The 20,713-nt window shown below is 46.7% G+C and overlaps 1 protein-coding gene across 1 annotated transcript in view; it reads right to left on the reverse strand.

Moving 5' to 3' along the window:
• Nucleotides 1-20,713, reverse strand: part of LOC139749262 (uncharacterized) — a 176,627-nt gene that overhangs the window by 45,555 nt on the left and 110,359 nt on the right. Inside the window, exon 2 of the mRNA XM_071662999.1 lies at nt 16,767-16,847. Coding sequence (XP_071519100.1) covers nt 16,767-16,847 — 81 coding nt within the window. The remainder of the gene's footprint in view (nt 1-16,766; nt 16,848-20,713) is intronic.

Raw genomic sequence — 20,713 nt, forward strand, 5'->3', positions numbered from 1 at the left:
CTGTGATAATATGTGGGTCTTGAGGACAGCCTACGCTGAACTTCTTTCTTGGGTTTTGTATTCTTACTTTTGCTGTGAAGAGCGTCACATCCCTGTGGACGGCGGCGCGACAGAGGATACAGAGTGGGAAAAGGTCCAGAACTGAGCCACAGTGATTGAACCATAGAACAAGTTACATAGGGAGTGAACATTTTACAGTACACAATGAAAGGATAATTCTCTTGCATCTAGAATAAAATATCAATATGAATAAAATGGTCACACGTATTTTGTTTGGTAGAAATTGTCTCCGACATTCTTTTCTAATGTCGGGTGTAGCTTCTCTTGATGATGATAACACGTCAGTAGATTTACCACAATGACTTTAGAAAAACAAATCTTGAAACTAATGCTTAGAAGACGCCTGACTAAGCAACACAACAGGTTAACGCTAACTTGACACGCTGTGATATGTCTTTCTGCTTTTCATCATCAATCTCAGCAGCACATACTAAATCTCTGCAGTATTCCCTTTTGTCTTATTACTCAGATACGTCGATAACTGCCGTCATCGCAGTGTCTCGTGGTACGTGATCTCTCTCTCTCTCTCTCTCTCTCTCTCTCTCATCGCGTAGAGACGAGGGCGGAGCTGGCTGCTGTGGGGCACCAGCTAGGCCTCGTAACCCGCTGGCAAAGACGGGATATCCTCCGGAGATCCACCAGGCGGGAGAAGGAAACAAGAGGTGGATGACAATACGTCCCTCAGCAGACACACAATAGCCTGACCAGGTCTCCTGCACCAACACCCTCAGTCTTCCCCTCCAGGTTGTTTAGCTCTCCCTTCCACCTCAAGCGGCGGGGACGTGAGCTACGTTAGCTGTTTTGCCATTAGGCTGTAAGGCCTCAAATGCCTTGTAATCAAAGCAAATAAGAAAGGATATGAATTTATTGACATACGTTTCGACATTGGTCTCTCGATATCCGAACAATAAGCAGAAAATCCAAAACCCGCTCTCCATTTTCTTGGTCTCAATAGAAAATGGGGTGGAGGATGTTGGAGCCGAGCCGATAACAATGGCGCCTTTGACCTAAGCCTATTTTCATGTCCTATGGAAGGGTATTTTTCGCGTCCTTTCTCGCTGTTTGGAACTGTGGTAATTAGTTCGTCTTTGAGACTCCACTTCGAACCCCTCCAGGTTCTGTGTTGGAGGCTGTGTGGGTCGGGGAGTAGGTGACCGCTGGAGAGCTGAACCCGGGCACAACACAACTAAGGTGTCAATCCTGAGGAAAGTCTTACGATCTCTACCAGTGATAGATGTTAAATAGAACTTCATCTGCGCCCCTGTCTGTGGACTCGTGTGTGTGTGTGTGTGTGTGTGTGTGTGTGTGTGTGTGTGTGTGTGTAGTATGTGTGTGTGTGTGTGTGTGTGTGTGTGTGTGTGTGTATGTGTGTGTGTGTGTGTAGTATGTGTGTGTGTGTGTAGTATGTGTGTGTGTGTGTGTGTGTGTGTGTGTGTGTGTGTGTGTGTGTGTAGGTGTGTGTTTTCTCATATGCTTATACACATTTGTTTCCAAGTCTGTTTGCTCATGTGTGCGAGTGTGATTGCTGACTTGTGCATAGAATTAGAGATCTATACACGAGTGTGGCAAATCTCTTAATCTCACATTTCTGTGGTACAAACTCATGAACGTTCCAGTGGCATCTACAGTCACATCATCTATGTTTATCTCTTCCGCTACTCTCTTGGCTGAGGCAATGTTTCCTCATCTTCCTGTTGACACTCTTTGCATCGTTTTCTGTTCACGTCTCTTTCCATTTTCTTTTGTACTTCCTTGTGATAATATAGAACAGGTCTATGTTAACATGATCGTTCCCCCAGGGAGTTCATATATGATTATCATGCTTCTCCCGCTCCCGTTCTGGGTCTACGCAATGTTTACCTTCCCTCTTCAGAGCTTTGCCACATTCCGCGCTTGCATTCTTTCACACCTTCTCCAGCACCTCTATGTCTCCTCAAGCGATGAGGCTATAAACCGCTCAAGCATAATCCACCTTGGGAAGAAAACGAACCATATATGTCCTCTTAAACCTCTCACTGTCATTGCACTTGAAGGCAATTTGGATAATGACCAAAAATATATTATGCTTCTCTCATGGTACTTCTCGCCCGATTTCCCGGTGACAAATTAGTCATAATGTCGCCTGCAAGACCGCTTTATGTGGCCTGATCCCTTGTAACTCGTATCGCCTATTATGGTAAACACAATGTGGCACGTTTAGGTCCTTTTCATATGTTGACTTGCTGCTTATCCTGAGTTAGATTTCATGAGCCATCTGTCTGGACACTGGTGCAATTTGTCTTGGTGTCTCTGCAGCATACTGCATTCCGTTGTATGTGTTTGTTTGTTTGTTAGAGTGGATGTATGTGACTGTTCATTGTTTGTCTTTGAGTATTTGTTAGTATTTGTTTTTATGTGTATATTTTCACTTGCTTTTTTGTTGACGTACGTGTACCTCTGAAATAGACATACATGCATTCATATATATATATATATATATATATATATATATATATATATATATATATATATATATATATATATATATATATAGATAGATAGATAGATAGATAGATATAAGTATAGCCTCGAGGCACATTTCATAATCACGAGACTAACTCGAGAACCAGTTGTACCTACACTCACTGCTCTTAAACAAGGACCATTAAAGTTGTTGAGGAATTATCTAAGAATAAGCGTCAATTTACGAGAGTGCGGGCGTGTCCCTGCCAGGCCATAACCTAGCCAGCCCGCGCCATGAGCTCACAACCATAACTAAGAAATAAAAGGCAATCGTGATAATGAAACGACAACATCAACAGTGGTGAACTCTGCACTTGCGCACTATAAACATGTCGGAGCTCATTTGATGCGACTCCTCCGATGCTCAGATGTTTCTCGTCTCGAATATAAAGCGTTTCATTTATGGCCCCGTCAGATGTTCGCGTGGCAGTGGTGTGTGTGGTGCCTCTCGCTTCCCATCTGAGATACTGCGCTATCCTTTGTGATAGCGTGTAAAGGAGTTAAGTAAAAGCTAAGCGAAAATATAAAGCAATCATGGCGGCGTAGCTAAATACAGAGAAGATTGAACATTAGGTATTCATAAGAGTTCTTAAGACGAGGCCAAGAAACGAACGCGACTCCGAATTTTCTGATGGGATCTCGATAACTCAGGCAATTATGTTGATTAATTGTAACATACGACGATAAGGCCATTTATAGATAAATCTACCAGACATTCCGTGTCACTCCTCAAAGCCCGAATTTGTCATTGGCTATTATAATCACAATAGAAGTCGTAAAATGATAATGAGGAAGGCAGGCACGGAGAGGCCGCCACACCGGTGATAAACGTAACAAACGACGCATTTATTCATATCGATCAGTCACGGCCACACTGCGTACACACAGCATCCCCCGCCGACGCCAACCTGGCCTCTAAGCTACCTTTCATTATGGCTCACTGCCTATGTATGGGGCAAGGGTAATATGAACCCTATTGGAATTTCATATAGAGTTTATAGCTGGCGATATAGTCACACATCGGAACAGGCAACAATAGGGCAGGTTGTTTATAAGGACGTGTGACTCGATCTGGAACTTCGACTTGGGTCAGACGCGCTCCCGAGGCCCACCCGGCCTCTCGAACCTGAGGCTTGTGAGGTGTGCGTCCAGGATTCATATTGGCTTGTAGGCGTGACCCTGTCGGAGCCACAGTGGCATACTTTGTTTACCCGTGTGTGTGTGTGTGTGTGTGTGTGTGTGTGTGAGGAGCAGCCCATGCTCCAGGTATCAAGGTCACCGCGTTTCATCTGCGCTATCAAAGAGCTAATTGATTTACTGGGGTTTGTGAGCAGATTTTTGACAGCGCGCGATAAAGGTGAGCAGTATTAGTGTTGAGGTTAGTTACTTATGGTGTGTGTGTGTGTGTGTGTGTGTGTGTGTGTGTGTGTGTGTAGCATTCTAGATACAATCATACTAGTATATTCTCATCTAGATAAGGAGTCGAGGTCTGAACCAAATGCTTCCACTGTGCCTCTTACTGTGACTCCACACCAGAAGGATAAGGACCAATGACGGGTATGTGAGCACTTGCAACCTTAGAGGATGGCCACGCATCTCATTTTCTACCAGCGAGAATCAATCTTTTCAAGACGTGACGGCTACGATAAGCAGTACATGGAAGAACATGGGAAGGACAGACAACAGAAGACCTGATGGTGTTTGACGAGGTTATCTGCTGGGGGACAGTACATGGGAAGGAAAGATAACAAAAGACCAAATGGTTTAAGATGTGGTTATCTTCTAGGGGACTGTATAGGGGGAGAAAAAGTGGTAAAAGACCTGATGGTCTATGACGAGGTTATCTGCTGGAGTTCAATAGTGGGATCCAACATTCTTAATCTATACCGATGGAGGCCAGGATAGTGAAGGAAAAGGTTCCTCCTCACATGTTTATCATGGGTTACGATTATGTTCTCTATATAGCAGGACGTCAGTGACTCCTCGTTGTTCTTTCCTCCAGTCGTGCCCCTTCAATAGCAATATTACAGACGCTGTATTGTGGTACTTATTGGTGTATCTATAACTGTGAAGAGCACATTTCTTTTCTACTTGCTGCGTGATAGACGAATTTAAACTATAAAGAAGTGCATGAAAAAATGATAGACTATCTGAACGTGTATGATGACGTTTTCTGTTGGAACACATTAATAGCATACTAGATTTCTACTCCATATTGACGGAAAGAAGACAGGAAGACAGAAGGCATTTCCTCACCCACTAAGGTTATTCTGGTCGATTCAATTCAAGTTACAGTAATGATGGAAACTCCTGTGATGAGTTTGATTAAGATGCATTTTACAATTCCCTTTTCTTCCGTGCACAGCTTTGGTATACACTAGATGCCCTGCTACGGTTTTGCAGAGAGAAGTGATGTTAAGCAGTCGATGGCAAGTTTCACGCTACACTATGACACTTCACAGTGTTTTGCTTGTCTTTGATAGGATTCTCGCGCGTTTGATTACTATTTGCGTATTTGCGTATTATTTGCATTGTTGCGTCCCTCATCCCTGTCTCTTAACCTTGTGTGTATGTACCGAGTCTTTGCTTCCATGTGCGTATGAAGCTTGAGGAACTGGAGGAGCGTTTCCGGCCCGTCAGCCTAGGCGGTGAAAGGGACCTGGAGAACCGTACTCCACGATGGCCACACTCCTCATACCCGGGACACTCAAACCTCCACACGCGAGTGCACGTATATTTCTCCCTTTCACAGACGCGCCTCACTTTCTCTTCGTTGTTTCGTAGCCTCTCTCTCTCTCTCTCTCTCTCTCTCTCTCTCTCTCTCTCTCTCTCTCTCTCTCTCTCTCTCTCGCCTGCCACCTGGCGGGAAACCAGGAACTTACGAGAAACATATGATCAGATCCGACAATTATCTTCTGCTGCTCATCCCAGCACGGAGGGTGGAGACTCCCATGTGGCTAGTCATTAGTCCTATTCATTCCTCCACGTCATCTGTTTCGCTGAGTTAGACCCAACCCGAGCCTAACTGGAAATCATTGTTTTTATTACGTTTTCAGGATAAGATCTGTTCCTGCGCTCCAGGGAGACCGTGATGATCAAGGGCAACAGCCGATTTCTTTACAAATTTGCGATGCATGTTAACCACGACGGTGTTAATGGACAAAACGCAAGATCTAAGTCTTTTACCGACGTCCTCGTTGCGACGGAAGCACTATGAGGCTGGAAAATTAAGATCAAAGACGTATATCGCATTAGCCACCCTCCCTCGTGCACGCGTAATCATAGGATATCATATACATGACTTAAAGAAGAACGTACGATCAGTAAAATCGGCTGGGTATACTTGAACTGTCCACAGGCTGTTTGAAAGTCCACCGCATTCTTTTGTCGGACTGTATTAACCACACTGAAGCTATCCTTTTACCAGACAGCTTGGCAATAGTGGTCGTCCAAGGTTTGTTATGAAAAGGCTGCAGTCCCAGAGACAATTTTAAGAGAGAGGGTCTGCGTGGCCCAACAGACCAGCAGAAGTCATTCCCTGGCGACAATGAGGACCTCAGGACCATCTCGAATTAGACTTACCAGGATTTCTCCAGCTGTCCTCCGGCGCAGCGGGTCCTGATTGAAGTGACAAAATGAATAAATTCCGGGTCAGAGGCATCATCATATTACGCAGGCAGGGGGCACGCGCGCGGGTGGCCTCTCCTGGATCTTCTTGAACTCGAAAGAAAAGAACGGACGCCCCAGCTGATACCCGGTGGTCCGGACTCTGGAGGCGACCTCAGCGATAGGCCTTCAAGACCTGTGCTGCGAACGTAGACTCCGGACTTATATCCTTCACTGCTCGTTAGTTTTCTGGGATGAACAAAGCTTCAAGTGTATCAGGAACTTATGGATTTAGATCCACTAAAATGCCTGATCAGAGGTTTTCCAATGGATTCACCTGTGACCATGGTGTTGGAGCCTACCGTGGGGTAACTTTCTCTTGAGGTTACGATATAGGAACTTCTTTTGGTGTCTGGTACCGAGGGTGTTGAACGAAAGATTTATGTACACTGGTCTAGTCTGGTGGAATTTTTCAGCAAAGGTGTATATTTGCTGGTCTTCTAGAGGAGCTCCAGAGGGGCATCTGGCCTGGTTTGCTATCTTACTTTGAGGTCCCTTAGGTAGATGGTCCTGAGCGGGGTCGTCTCTCGTTAATTGCTTAAAGTAGCTATCCCCGTGCTTCTGTAGTTAGATTCAGTAGTTAGGTTCTATCACTGGGCTGAGGCTGCGTAGTGTAGTGGGGTCTTTTATTTCTCTTTTAGTTAGTTTCTTTAATTAGGCGTCCTCTTCTAGTTCTTGAGGTAAAGGTATATAGTGAGGTTGTCTGGTGAAATCATTGCGTAAGGACTCATGCAGAGATCATGTACTGAGGTTCTCTACATTCTATGTCCAGTAGGACTCTTTAGTGAGGCTTTCTGTGCATCATATGAGGTGGGAGAATCTGCCGGGCCTTACAATAGGTGATATCAAGGAGGAGTCTCTAATAGGGTAGTGAGGAAGCAACATTCTTTTCTTGATACAGAATTAGAATAATTTCACAAGTGATTTTCTATTCAAACGATACATTTATAAGCGTCTGGTGAAACACACGCACACACACACACACACACACACACACACACACACACACACACACACACGAGTGTAAACCAGTCTCCCTGTAACACACAAATAGGAATCATGACTAGCAATCACATACACAAACACACAGGGATAACGATCATAAAGCCAAGCTTTAGATGAAAAGATAAAACTCATTAAATGTGATAACATTCCACAAATCTCGTCTTGATGTTCCAGTTTGACACTGGCATTGGTCTGGTAGAGTTAGCTTTCATATCTCATTATAAGTTGATCAGCTAAAGAGGAACGAATATCACGAACTCACAGCATCTGGTGACTGTGAGGACAGGAGTCTTAAAGAAAATGGTAGAGGAATTATGAACATGGGAATAACGAAGAAATGTATGGGTATGTTGTATAGATAAGAGATGCTAAAGAAAAAAGTGAGAGAAGTTGAGGTAGAGAGAGAGAGAGAGAGAGAGAGAGAGAGAGAGAGAGAGAGAGAGAGAGAGAGAGAGAGAGAGAGAGAGAGAGAGAGAGAGAGAGAGAGAGAGAGAGAGAGATGAGAGATTATATCTGCATATAATGAAACATGTATCACACAGTGTTAGTAGTTACGGGCCTAGACAAATCAGATTATATAATAGTATAATTTTCCCCACAACTTACTGAAGAGGAGGAAGATGCCATTGTACCCTGAAGCACATCTTGTATACGTGTTTATGGCCATCTTAGCATACACAACACCTCATTCCCTCTCCCCCAGACACCGCTACTCACAGGAGACCCGGCACACAACTGCCTAATTTGCATACACTTGAACATTAAGAAATCTCAGATCCGTGATATTACATTTTCTCTTGACATGCTCATCCTAACCCCCCTTCCCCAAAAAACAAAACACATATATAAATATATAGAAAAAAAAAGAATAACGGAAGTGAGATAGCAAGTTTGTGTGACGAAAATCTGTCCGTCACAGTAACGTGTTATGATAGTGGTACCGAAGTGTTTCACGGTTTCAAACCACCTCCCCTCTCACCACCTTCCCTCTCAGCCGTCTTCAGGAGCACCAACACTTCTTACCCTCGCTGGCTCTCCTCCCTCCCACCTTCCTTACCAGGGTGGCTTTCACAATCGCCGGATTTTCACACCAGCTAGGAAGGGTGTGTGTGATGCCAACGAACCTCAGTAACCATAGGCAGACCACAAGGGGAGTTCCGACGCTGTCCAACAGCGCCACCTCCAGTAGAAGCGGAAGTCAGTGTCAACCATACGGCCACGAATTAGCAGTTTAACGCTTCCCATAGGCATCCATAGCCTCACCAAAAGACGAGTCAGTTCTTTTGGAAAGTGATGGACAAAGGTTGTTGTAACTAAGCGAAAACTTCCACATCTGCAAAACCCAGCGTGCGACAACTTCACTTCTACCTTCAGGCATCCGGGAGGCTTCTCCGTCCCTCAGGGTCCCTCCTTCAGGGTAACTAAGACGTATGTAAACGGTGAGGGGAGTTAGTCCATGTGTTCTAGACCATAATGCAAACTCAGTGGTTCTGCAGTGTCATTTTTAGTTACCTTTGAGCTGGGTAATGTGTACTTCTACTTTACTGATATGTAAATAGATGTATTTATGAGATTAGGAATTTTGTTGATCAAAAAATTAAAATGTATTTCAATCATTCTCTGGTTCAAGTCATTTAGGAGGATTAAGTAGCATTACCCTGGCTTCATCTGTAGTAACGGAACATCTAGATATTGTCTCAAGACTCTCTTTCCTATCCTGCCTGACTTTCCACCCAAGACCCTGTCTCCTGTCCTGCCTGACTCTCGTTCTAAGCCTCTCTCTCCTATCCGGCCTGACTCGTTCGAAGCCCTATGTACACACTTTTGTCGTACAGGCGTGATAATGTATCATGACAGATGGCAAGACCTGAACCGTCTGATCATTGCTTCCTCGATAAGCTTCTCGGTGGGTTGGTTTCAAAGGAAAATCGTCACTTTGCCTCTTGAGCTCATGTCACGGAATGATAGTACAGGAGGGGAGGATTTTCAGGGAAATGCAAGGGAATGCAGACGGCTACAGACCACTGGGTCTTTCCAAAGCTATTTGTGATAGTAGGAGAAATTAGAAACTTAGAAATTAGTGAGGTATGAGCAGAGCAGTAAACAGAATTACTTGGCAAAGTATTTAGACACTTTCTAGTTAAGTAATGAAGCTCACCTACGTCAGACGTGGAATTGATGTAACAACTGTATTACTAGTACAAAAATAATCTCTTATTCCTAGTAGACACACTCCTCCCGAGGTCCTACACCTGTTAATCTCCTATCCTCCTCCCAATCACAGCATTCATCCCTCTCCCCTCCTATCTACCCTTCTCCCTCCCGTCATTCCTTAAGATTCCCTCCGAGCCACCTCTGCTTCAGGAATTATCTCTAACATTCCAGTTTACGCCTCCTCAATATGTTACCCAGAGCAGGACGTGGGCCGGGTGCCTGGCTGGTGCCACCGTCGCGCGCGACTTTAGTGCTGACGACGTGTGAGCGTGTGGGGCGGTAGTGTCGCCTCCCTCCCTCCACGGACACACTGTGGATCAGGGGAGGATCTAATTGTATACCTCCACATCCATATCATTATACTCGTCTATTGTGTCTATGATACAAGTAAATAAAATCTCACCTGCAAAATTTTTACAAATGGATAATCGCTGTGTTTATTTTTTTTCGCAGGAACTGCAAGTGTGCGAGCGACTTGCACACTATTATATGACGCAGTATGTTTACCATCACTTTACATTAAGTAGATATCATCTGCAGTAAATCCCGAGTGTGAGCATTATGAAGCCGTCAGTGGGAGGGCGGGTGGGCGTGTTGTGACTGTGGCAGGAGCTCGGGTCGCCGCCTCACTTCCTTGGGAGGGAGACCCACCGCTGCGGCCACACCGCTGATACCCTGGTCGCACTGGCTCTCCCTTGTCGGCAGGAAGATTAGTGGCGAGCCTCCCTGCAGGAGCATGGGGCGACCCCGCGGAGGGCCAGCGAGAACATACACCGACGTCCTGCAGAAACCCGCGGAGGGCCAGGCAGGGCCTACAGTGAAGCCCTGCAGGAGCCCCGGGGCGAGCCTGTGGAGGGTCAGGGAGGCCCTAGGGTGACTCCCGCGGGGGTAAACCGCTGCCTTGAGGTCCCCCGGGTTGACAGTGTTGATAAGCTTCGTAGGGGGACGGTTCTTGCGGTGCCCAGAGTAAAAGATTAGTGTAGAACCACCTGGAGGTCCCAGGGGCTCCTGCCGAGGACTTGAGAGACCCTGCAGCGACTCCTGCAGGGACCAGGAGGCGCTGACAAGCTCCTGTGTGTCGCGACACTCGTGGCTCACCCAGCAGCTAATTCAGCCAGGGATCTTGTGAGAGATTCCTGGCCTTGCGGACCTCCAGCTTCAGGGCGACAAGATCCTTTGTTTTTCTCGCAGAGATTAACAGTTTCAAAAGTAGGATAAGGCGGAGGAATATGTACTATAGAGCAAGGAATGTTAAGTCATAATTTAGAGACACGTTGTAGCGAGTTGAATTTCAATGACTTATAAGAACGTAGCAGATTTCATAAATCATGTTTACTGGTCGCTGAATGTGTTCTTAACGATGAATAATTAACGCGGTTATCACTTGATCAGGTGCGGGCTTGCGCGCTGCCCAGGAATACAGAGTACCAGCACTACCATCAGACACAGAGTACCAGCGCTACCATCAGACACACAGCATAGAGACGGCTCCTTCACAGCAGCACCAGAGCACACAGAGATGCCTCCCCCGACCGCAGCATCAGAAGTAACATAGAGATGCTTCCTTCACAGTAGCACCAAGAATACACCATAGAGATATCTACCTTACAGCAACAGTTACAAAGGATAGCGATACTTTTCCCATAACCTTTCATGCATGCATAGCCATATTACGAACAGGTGTTTCTGCTTTTATGTAGAATATCACAACAGACACGTGGCTTCGTAATTGCAGAAACACCACTGAGAAGAATGAAACACGAGAATCCTGAGCGATGTCGTGTGTTAACACGTCTTCAGGGGACTAGTTACAGAGTGAGGAAATAGATGCAATAGCGATTACGTATGCAGGACTGGAGTGTACATGGAATGGAGGTCATATAATATATATATATATATATATATATATATATATATATATATATATATATATATATATATATATATATATATATATATATAGATAGATAGATAGATAGATAGATAGATAGGTAGATAGATGAATAGACAGGTAGATAGACAGAAACTAGGTAAATAGATGAACTGATAGACAAATGCATATCACAAGAAATGACAGTAGTTTGTAAACGAGTGTGAACGCATCACTTTACCATACGTCCAACGATGAGATTGTGGTTCTTCCCATAGAGTTTTACCACAGATATTTGAGTGACTGGTGTTTGACAGCTGAGAGTTGAAATGAAGGTCCTAACCGTACAGCTGGAGAACTTTACTGTACCTGGTCGTGCTAGAATATGTTTTGTGTTGATATGCCTGGGAATAATGGAATTGTTCAAGGAAAGAGACGAGGAATGGCCCAACCCATCCACATACACAGACATATACATATATACTCATGTACATATTCATAATTGCTGCCTTCATCCATTCCCGTGGTTAATATGTTTCCTTTATGTGGATAGGAAAGCAGTGTTGATGTAGTTGGCGGTGTTAAACTCAATATTGCTGGGGTGTCAAGTAGGGTGTATCTGGGGTGTTAAGGATGGAGTTGCTGGGATGTTGAGCAAGATAGTGCTAGGGAGTCGAGTACAGTGTTGCTGGGGTGATAAGTAATGCGTTGTTGGGGTGCCAAGCACGATGTCGTTGGGGTGCCAAGCGCGGTCTTATGAAGCACAGTGTTGCTGGGGTGTCGAGTAGTTTTCTTAACCCTATTAGAACGTATGATCGTGTGTGGGGCAACACGGGGTGGGCCCTTACCCCTAGTCCGTTTCCACTAGGGTTTCCCTTCTTGTTCCCCCAGGGCTGCCCTTCCCTGCTCCCCCAGGGGGAGGAGAGAAAAGGATTACGTCTGCTAATCAAATTACGGTTGTCAGCGGGGGTATGTGGGTGGTGCTGGGGGAGGCGGCACGTGTTGTTTTGAGGTCCAGCTCCCTAACGCCCTAGTCCTACCCTTCCTGAGGCAGGGAGGGCCGCTCCCCACACTCCGAGGTTCATCACCCACCCCCTGGCGCGGCTCCTGGCCGCCATTACCACCCCTGCACGCCTGCTGTGGTGACGGTAGGCGGTCCTTACCTGGCGAACTCAACGCCACCACGCCCTCTGAACGCGACCCGCCCACGCTACCACACTGCGTACACTACCACGCAACACAGGTGTACCACGCCAACCACGACACAACGCTCCCAACGCCCACGTACACCAAGAGCCAGCCTGCCGTCCACGTAACCATGTTCCCAACGGTACCATGTCCTCCCCTACGTTACCATGCACTTCACACTACCATGCACCTCACGCTACCATGCACCTCACGCTGCCATGCACCTCACGTTACCATGCACCCCACACTACCATGCACCTCACGCTACCATGCACCCCACAGGACCGCTTCAGCTCCCGCTGCCTCTGGTGAGACGGAGTTCTTGCAGAGGAACCTGGGGAAGGCTCTGTCTGGTGACACGTGGACACTGGCCAATAACTCACATATGGCTGTCAGGAAATAAGCACGTGTAGATACACATTCACAAACAACATCGACGTAAACTGTAGATATATGTAATGACTGACACACACACACACACACACACACACACATACACACACACACACACACACACACACAGATACACACACCTATGCACAGGAATGGGGTGTGTGTTTGCTTGTGTGGGTATAAACACACATATCCACACTGGCGCAAAGACATGGTACAAAATATGAGACGGGGCAACACGAGTGTAAAACTCTCTCCCTGTAAGACAGCAATCAGTAATCACAGAGACAGATAGACAGACAGACGCACGTGATAAGATCGGCTCTTAGCGACGGTTGGAAAAACTTCAACGTACCGGGAATATTTTACTAGAGACAGATCGACCGGGGACACCAGGAACCACATGAGGAAAGTAAAACATGGAGGCATAAGCTTACTAGGAGTATGACCAGGACCAGGACATGTGGGAGACAGATGTACAGATGCACCATCAATGCTGGACCTCATCTTCACATACAACTACCTTAGCATGGGTAGTGGGGCGTGCTGGGGAGGAGTGCTTCAGTCTGAGGTATGCTGACTTGGCTTTAGGTCACCAAAGATCATTATTACATCCAAGTCCTTTTTCCTCATTTACCTTCTGTAACGCAACAGAATCCATACTGGAACTTGCCTTCTCATTTTTACTACCGGTATGTAAATCTTTGCACCCCAGCATCATCTTGCTCCTCCCTCACAACCCCAGCAACACCTTATATACTCCACACGACAACCCCAGTAACCAATTGCTACTCTACAACCCCAGCAACATCTTAAAACCTCCACGCCACACCCCAGCACCTAACCCACTCCCCTACAACCCCAGGAGCACGTCAGAACCTCCCCGCCACCCCGGCACTGAGCGCACCGCTGGCCCCCCTGCGGCGAAGCGGGGGTCAGGGCGGGCCATTAGGCTTGCGGCGGGCGGCGGGCGGCAGGCGGCAGGTGGCAGGTCGGCGGGCGGCGGGTGGCAGGAGGCCTCCTAACCAAACACGGTGAGAGGGAGGCAGCCCTAGTGTAAGTGAGCGTAAAAGTAAGAGAGGAGAGAAAGAGAGAGAGAGAGCGTGTGACTGGGAGGGAGAAGGGTGTGGTAAGCATGAGTGGGAGGGAGAGAGAGTGGCTGAGTTAGTTGGACTGGGAGGGAGAGTGAGGGGTTTAGTAAGTATGACTAAGAGAGAGAGAGAGAGAGAGAGAGAGAGAGAGAGAGAGAGAGAGAGAGAGAGAGAGAGAGGGCGCCGCGTATACTTTAGCTTGACCACGACACAGTCTTAGGAGTCGTAAACCCGAGACGTAACCCGCATCTTGTGACGACGTGTGCGGACATGTGACGACAACATTTAACGACATTTAGAAGAGTGTAACGACACGTGACGACCTGAGATAACAAGGTCTTTCCCAGGACACTGTCTGGTAAAGACCACAAACCTCTGCAAGCCACTGCGTCACATGACCCTTGCGTCTCCGTTGGTGGCTCATGAATGAGCCGTTGCAATCTCTCTTTCTTTCCTTACACCATTAAGCTTTGGAATTCTGTATACCTTCTCATGTCTCCATTAATACCTACAAGCTGACACTTTTTTAAAACTCAGGTTTTCCATTCCCTCCAGAAAAAAATCTTTATTTTTCCTTTTCTTTCTTTACTTTTCTATCTTTTTAACCTTTTTCTACCTATGTTTCATTCAAGACCTGGCTTTGAAGGGATTTTCCTCCTCGATCAAAGCTTATGATATTAATTAAGAAGTAAATAGAAGCGATGTCTAGCCTCCATGAGTAAAAGTGCAATAGGTTTTCCCTGGATCATACCTCTCTCTCTCTCTCTCTCTCTCTCTCTCTCTCTCTCTCTCTCTCTCTCTCTCTCTCCCTGCGTCGGCCAAGCTGGGTGGTACGGGTCGTAGTTGCTCAGCTGCCACATATCTCAACTACACTATCCCCAACGAGCGGGCAGTGCTTGCTACCGTCTGACCCTTCCTGCGCACGTAATCTTACTTAAACGACCTACGACACTGGCCCTCGGAGACCGAATCACAGCCTCCCGGGTGCTGGGGATGAACCCATGATCAGGATATGCCAGTTGAGCATCACAGAACACTGATGTGAAGGAGGTAATCAGACACAATCTATCTTAAACTGACCCAAGCCTCTGCTATAACGACTTCAATAGCCCTCCTACCCCCGCCCACTTCCTGGAGCCGTAACAGCCCTCCTCCGCCTCCATGCCGACCTATTATCTCTTTAATTATCATAATGCAATTTTGTCTCTCCATCCGGCCAGCTTCCCGCAGCCTTGCTCAGCGAGGGGCCTAGCATGAGGTCATCTGCAGCCCCCATCCCCCCCCCCATAACTGACCACTCCCCCTCCCCACCAACCTCACCCCAACTCACTATGTCTCCAGCTCTCCCTCCCCACCACCACCCACGTGACCTTACCTCCCCAGGAGGTAAGGTCACGTGGGTGGTGGGAACAAACCTATGCTCCTTGGTTCGTTCTTCAGTGAGGAGGCAATCGGTCGCAGGATTCAAACCACCGACATTGCAACACGTCAAACTTAAGCCCAGCCGAAGAGATAAACAATCAATCATTCTATTACGACACAAATTTAAACGCACTATCAAGTGCCTGTTTACGTTTTACAAAGTAACACCACCTAAAGTAGTTCCGTGCTCACTACTCGTTAGGTACTGACCCATCCTGACCTGTGGTTATATATATGTACTGAATGAATAGCCTATGCAACATGTCTCGTATTTACCTGAAGTTGTGCATCTTTCAGCATTCAAGTTTGTTGAGCGCCTGTAATGTTCACACCACATCATGTGGCATGCGGGATGGTGAATGATGTGACCATCCTAACTCGTCAGATACACGTTGTTCCGGGAAGGCAAGGCAGGCTGTGTGAGCTGCTGTTTACTATGGTTTGTGGTTAAGGTACCCGGGTCCCTGTGGTAAGTCAGGATTCAGCAGGTCCCTCACGTCGGAGAGGTTAGCGCTGCCCTTTAAGGTGTGAGAAATCATTAGCCAAGTCTTTTCACATTCAGCCCAGTGGTAGCAAATCCCTCTCGTCCTGAGTTAGATTAATCCTCTTTGTTCCTACCATACAACTTCATTTTCCTCCAGGTCCTTTCACTTGTCTAACATCTAGACAAAAGACAAAGCTTCTGGGTACCAATACCATAGGTATGTTATCCTTCCACAGCTCAGTCCCATCAGACACGCATGACCACCAGACACATATTTTGATTGTATTTTCACAGGTGTCCGACACCTCACCCCAAGGCACCTGTCACCCACACGATCGTTCCTCTTTAAGAAACAGTTTAAATGCTTTAGTGCTCGACACTCTCAACAGTCCTCAACCAACAGACTCACCAGAATACCGTTTTTTGTCCCCACCATGAGAGATACCCACAATACAGCACTACAACAGAGACAATAATCACACAAAATTGGATACAATAACTACATAAAACTACCAGCAACAGATATGCTCCTCACCCAAGACAACCACCAGCTGACACACTCACCATGCACTCAGAAGAGACGATATTGATGGGTTCCACTTGAGGATCGCGTCTCCACACTCACCTTGTTGACAGCATATGACCTTCATTATATCTTGATAAATAAACACTAACACTTTGACAAAAAAATGATCGTCATTGCACTACCAGTGAGACAGATGTGAGTATATACAGTTATTCGTGACAAACGTATACTAACAGGAAGGTCAGTATGCGTAAACTGCGTCCTGAGACAAATTAAACCTGATCGACAGCAGTAAGAAGTGAACTAATGCACAAATGTTTAACTGGAAGTATCGTTTATTTTTACCTTGATGACGCATGCGCAGTACATTGACAGCCAGTTGATCCATCTGCTGATTTCTTTCCCACTGACGCACAGTTGTCATCGCTGGAAATAAACGAGATTGAATTTAAAATAAACAAAAAATTAGACTCTTTCTCTCGCTTTCTATTTTTTTCTCTTCTACGTAATCTCATTTGCTAAACGTAAACACAGAGGCTGACAGAATTATAGGCAGATTAGATATATGCAATGAAAAGGTCTTCCATACATAGAATATCTATCTATCTATCTATCTATCTATCTATCTATCTATCTATCTATATATATATATATATATATATATATATATATATATATATATATATATATATATATATATATATATATATATATATATATATGAAATATAAGAAGCAACTTACACAATTATGATATAATACAGGAAAGGAAGGTCAGAACCTTCCTCCCCGAGGCAGGGCACGTGTTGCCCCCCCCGCGCGCCTCCTACCACACCTCTAATCCACGTGTTATCTCCCCCACGTTTCCCTCCCACCCCACCCCACCCCCTTCGGCTAGTCTTTCGATCTCCAGGATGATAACCTGCTTCCTCTCGTTAATCCTATCCACTGTCAGTCACGAACGTGTGAATCACGTGGTTTTTGCTCATTATTTGTGCACAAGTGAATATTTCAATGGCCCATGCAATATGCAACAGGCGGAGACAACCAAAAGGTCTTTTTTTCTATCTACTATCTAACACTATCTACTATCTAACGCTATCTACTATCTAACACTATCTACTATCTAACACTATCTACTATCTAACAGTGGTAGATAATGAATGGCTGCTTTTTGTGCCTCTGGAAACTCGTTTATGAGATGGTTCGAAATTTTCAGGTGTTCGAAGTGGACGTATCTTTATTCATTTAAGGAAACATCGTAATCACTGCTTCATGACCTGGATGTTTGATTTTATTCATAATTTTGGGCAGAAAGTAGGAATTTAGTTTTTACATCTTCCATGTTACAGTAATTTTGTGTATTTTTTCTACTTATCAAAGCATAAAATTCATAGGCAGCTAGTGAAAGACTGGACGATAGCTGGGCTTTGATGGAATGAGGAGGAGGTTGTAATAGGTTAAGGGAAGGGGCCGTGATATGTAAGGGGAGAGAGGCTGTGATAGGTGAGGGGTAATAGCCTGTGATAAGTCGGGGAGATGGGGCTGTGATACGTCAGGGGAGATGGGGCTGTGATACGTCAGGGGAGATGGGGCTGTGATACGTCAGGGGAGATGGGGCTGTGATACGTCAGGGGAGATGGGGCTGTGATACGTCAGGGGAGATGGGGCTGTGATAGGTTAAGAGAGGGGGCTATGATAAGTTAGGGGACATGGCTGTGACAGGTGGGAAGGGGGTCTAGGATAGGTCAAGCGAAGGGGCTATGATAGGTCAGGGGGAAAAGCTGTGGCAGGCAGGGGAACGGGCTGGGAGAGGGATTGGAGAGGTCAGGTAGGGGGCTGGAAGAGGGCTGTATGAGGCCCGGTAGCGGCTAGGAGAGGGTTGGAGGAGGCCAGGTAGGGTTGGGAGAGGGCTGGAGGAGGCCAGGTAGGGGCTGGGAGAGGGCCGGGGATGCCAGGTAGGGGCTAGGAGAGGGCTGGGGAGGCCAGGGAGGGGCTAGGAGAGGGCTGAGAGAGGCGGTGGGTGATGGATGGAGCTGCCCCGGGCGACGTGCGTTCCTACACTAATTTACATAAGTATTCGTGATGGCTGGGATAACCTCCAGCACATCATTACTGTCATTCAGCCGGCGCGTGGGAGTGGGGAGAGGAGAGGTGGGAGGGAACCAGGGAAGAGGGAGTTGGGGAGGAGGTTAGGGATGGGGGATACATGGAGGGATTTAGTGTAGAGCTAAATGGCGAGAGAGTAAGAGTACGGAGAGTTACGTCCGATGGTCATGCGTAACGTCCTGTTGTCCTTAGCAATGTCATTGAGTCCTCAGTACGCTTTGTGGTATTCAGCTTTTTCTAGGTCCTCAGTATGTTCCTTGGTCTTTACAACTTCTAGAGGTCCTCAGTACGTTCCGTGGTCTTGAGGTAGTTCCTGTGATTCTCAGTATATTCTGTGGTCTGTTGCTACTTCCCGTGGCTCGGGTTACGTCCCGATGTGGTCTGTCACGCTCAGCACTTCTGAGGACAACCACCAACCTTCTCTTCTGTCGGCCTCTCTCAGTCTGCCCATCCTGACGTCATCCTCAGCCTACCCCTTCTGCCCCTCCTGACGTCATCCTCAGCCTTCCCGTCCTGACACCTCCTCCTCATGGAACATTCCTCAACCATCCCTCCTGACACTCCTCAGCCTCCTCTTCCCGATGACACACTCCTCACCCTATTCCTCCCCTCGACACACTTCTCACCCTCCGCCTCCCCTTGACACACTTGACACGGTCCTCAGCCTAGTTCCCATCCAGACAGAATTCTCGGCAGCCTGTCTCTTCTGACACACTTCTTAGCCTTCTTCTATTCCTGACATTTTTGAGACACACACCCATCCACCCACCCACCCACACACACACACACACACACACACACACACACACACACACACACACATATACACACACACACACGCACACACACACACACACACACACACACACACACACACACACACACGCACACACACACACACACACACACACACACACACACACACACACTCGTTGGCCTCTTCCTTTCCTGACACACTCCGTAGCCTCGTATTCCTCCTCCTCCTGACTTCCCCTTCCCCCAGTGCTTTGTTCTGTCCTCCTGGGCACACACCACACTACCTGCCACGTCCTGCAGGCCAGAATATGTCACTGGGAAGAGCGCTTCCCTCACGACGTTTTATTGTCAGGTACAACAGTTACTTATTTACATAAAGGTCTTCCTTTTCTCCACTGTTGTCGTGAGAAAAGCTTTTCATGAGGCACACATATGGACGCTTATACATGTGTGTGTGTGTGTGTGTGTGTGTGTGTGTGTGTGTGTGTGTGTGTGTGTGTGTTATCTTTTATTACCTATCTGTCACCCGTGGGGATAATGAGAAACGACTATTGTCCAACTATTTCCTTCGTGTCGTAATAGGCAGCTGAGAATGGGGTGGGGGAGCAAGGGGCTGGAAATACTCCCCTCCTGTATCTTCAGTCTGTAACACAGGAAGGAGCCAAGTGAGGATTTTTAGGCAGTGGATCCGTTATGTGTTGCTGACACAACAAATGCAAACAGAAAAGAATCAAACAGCAACAGACCATTGGGTCCTTTCGAGGAAATGATGAACAGGCATTGAAATAAAAGAGAAAACAAACACTGGGACACATAAGGAAGGTGCTATACACTTGTGAGGTTGAGGTTCCACCACTCGTCCTTGCATCTTGATCATAAAGGTTTTTGGGTTTTCCAGAACTACCCATCTTTACATCCGCTGGATATAGCTTTTTGCACGAGTTCATGTATGAAGGTCTCCCTAACGTGTGTATGTGTAAGATTATGATTTGTATATTATGGGGAAAAAGTGCTTCCCCGTCTCTTAACCTTGTGCATATATCATGTCTTGACCGTTAGTCTACACACCCATACAAATCCCAGTTGATTCCAGGTACCAATCCATCAAAAGTGAATATAAGGCTGTGAGAATCACTCCCGTGTTGTGCGTGTCCCATGCCGACCTACAGACCTCCTCCTCGTCTTCCGCTTGCTTTCTTTTCTCTACCCTCGTCCCACGCCCCTCTCTTCCACATCCAACACACCATCCTCTCCCTCTCCAACAGCTCTTTCCCTCCCTCTCCAACACCTCTCATCTTCCTCTCTACCTCTAGCACCTCTCCCCTCTTCCACTACGTCTTCATATTTTTCCTCAACACATTTTATCCCCTTCCCCTCTCCAGCACCCTTTCTCTCCGATACTTGACCATTCCCCTCCAACACCTTCCC

The sequence above is a fragment of the Panulirus ornatus genome, chromosome 6, assembly GCF_036320965.1.
Source record: "Panulirus ornatus isolate Po-2019 chromosome 6, ASM3632096v1, whole genome shotgun sequence".
NCBI classification, from domain to species: Eukaryota; Metazoa; Arthropoda; class Malacostraca; order Decapoda; family Palinuridae; genus Panulirus; species Panulirus ornatus.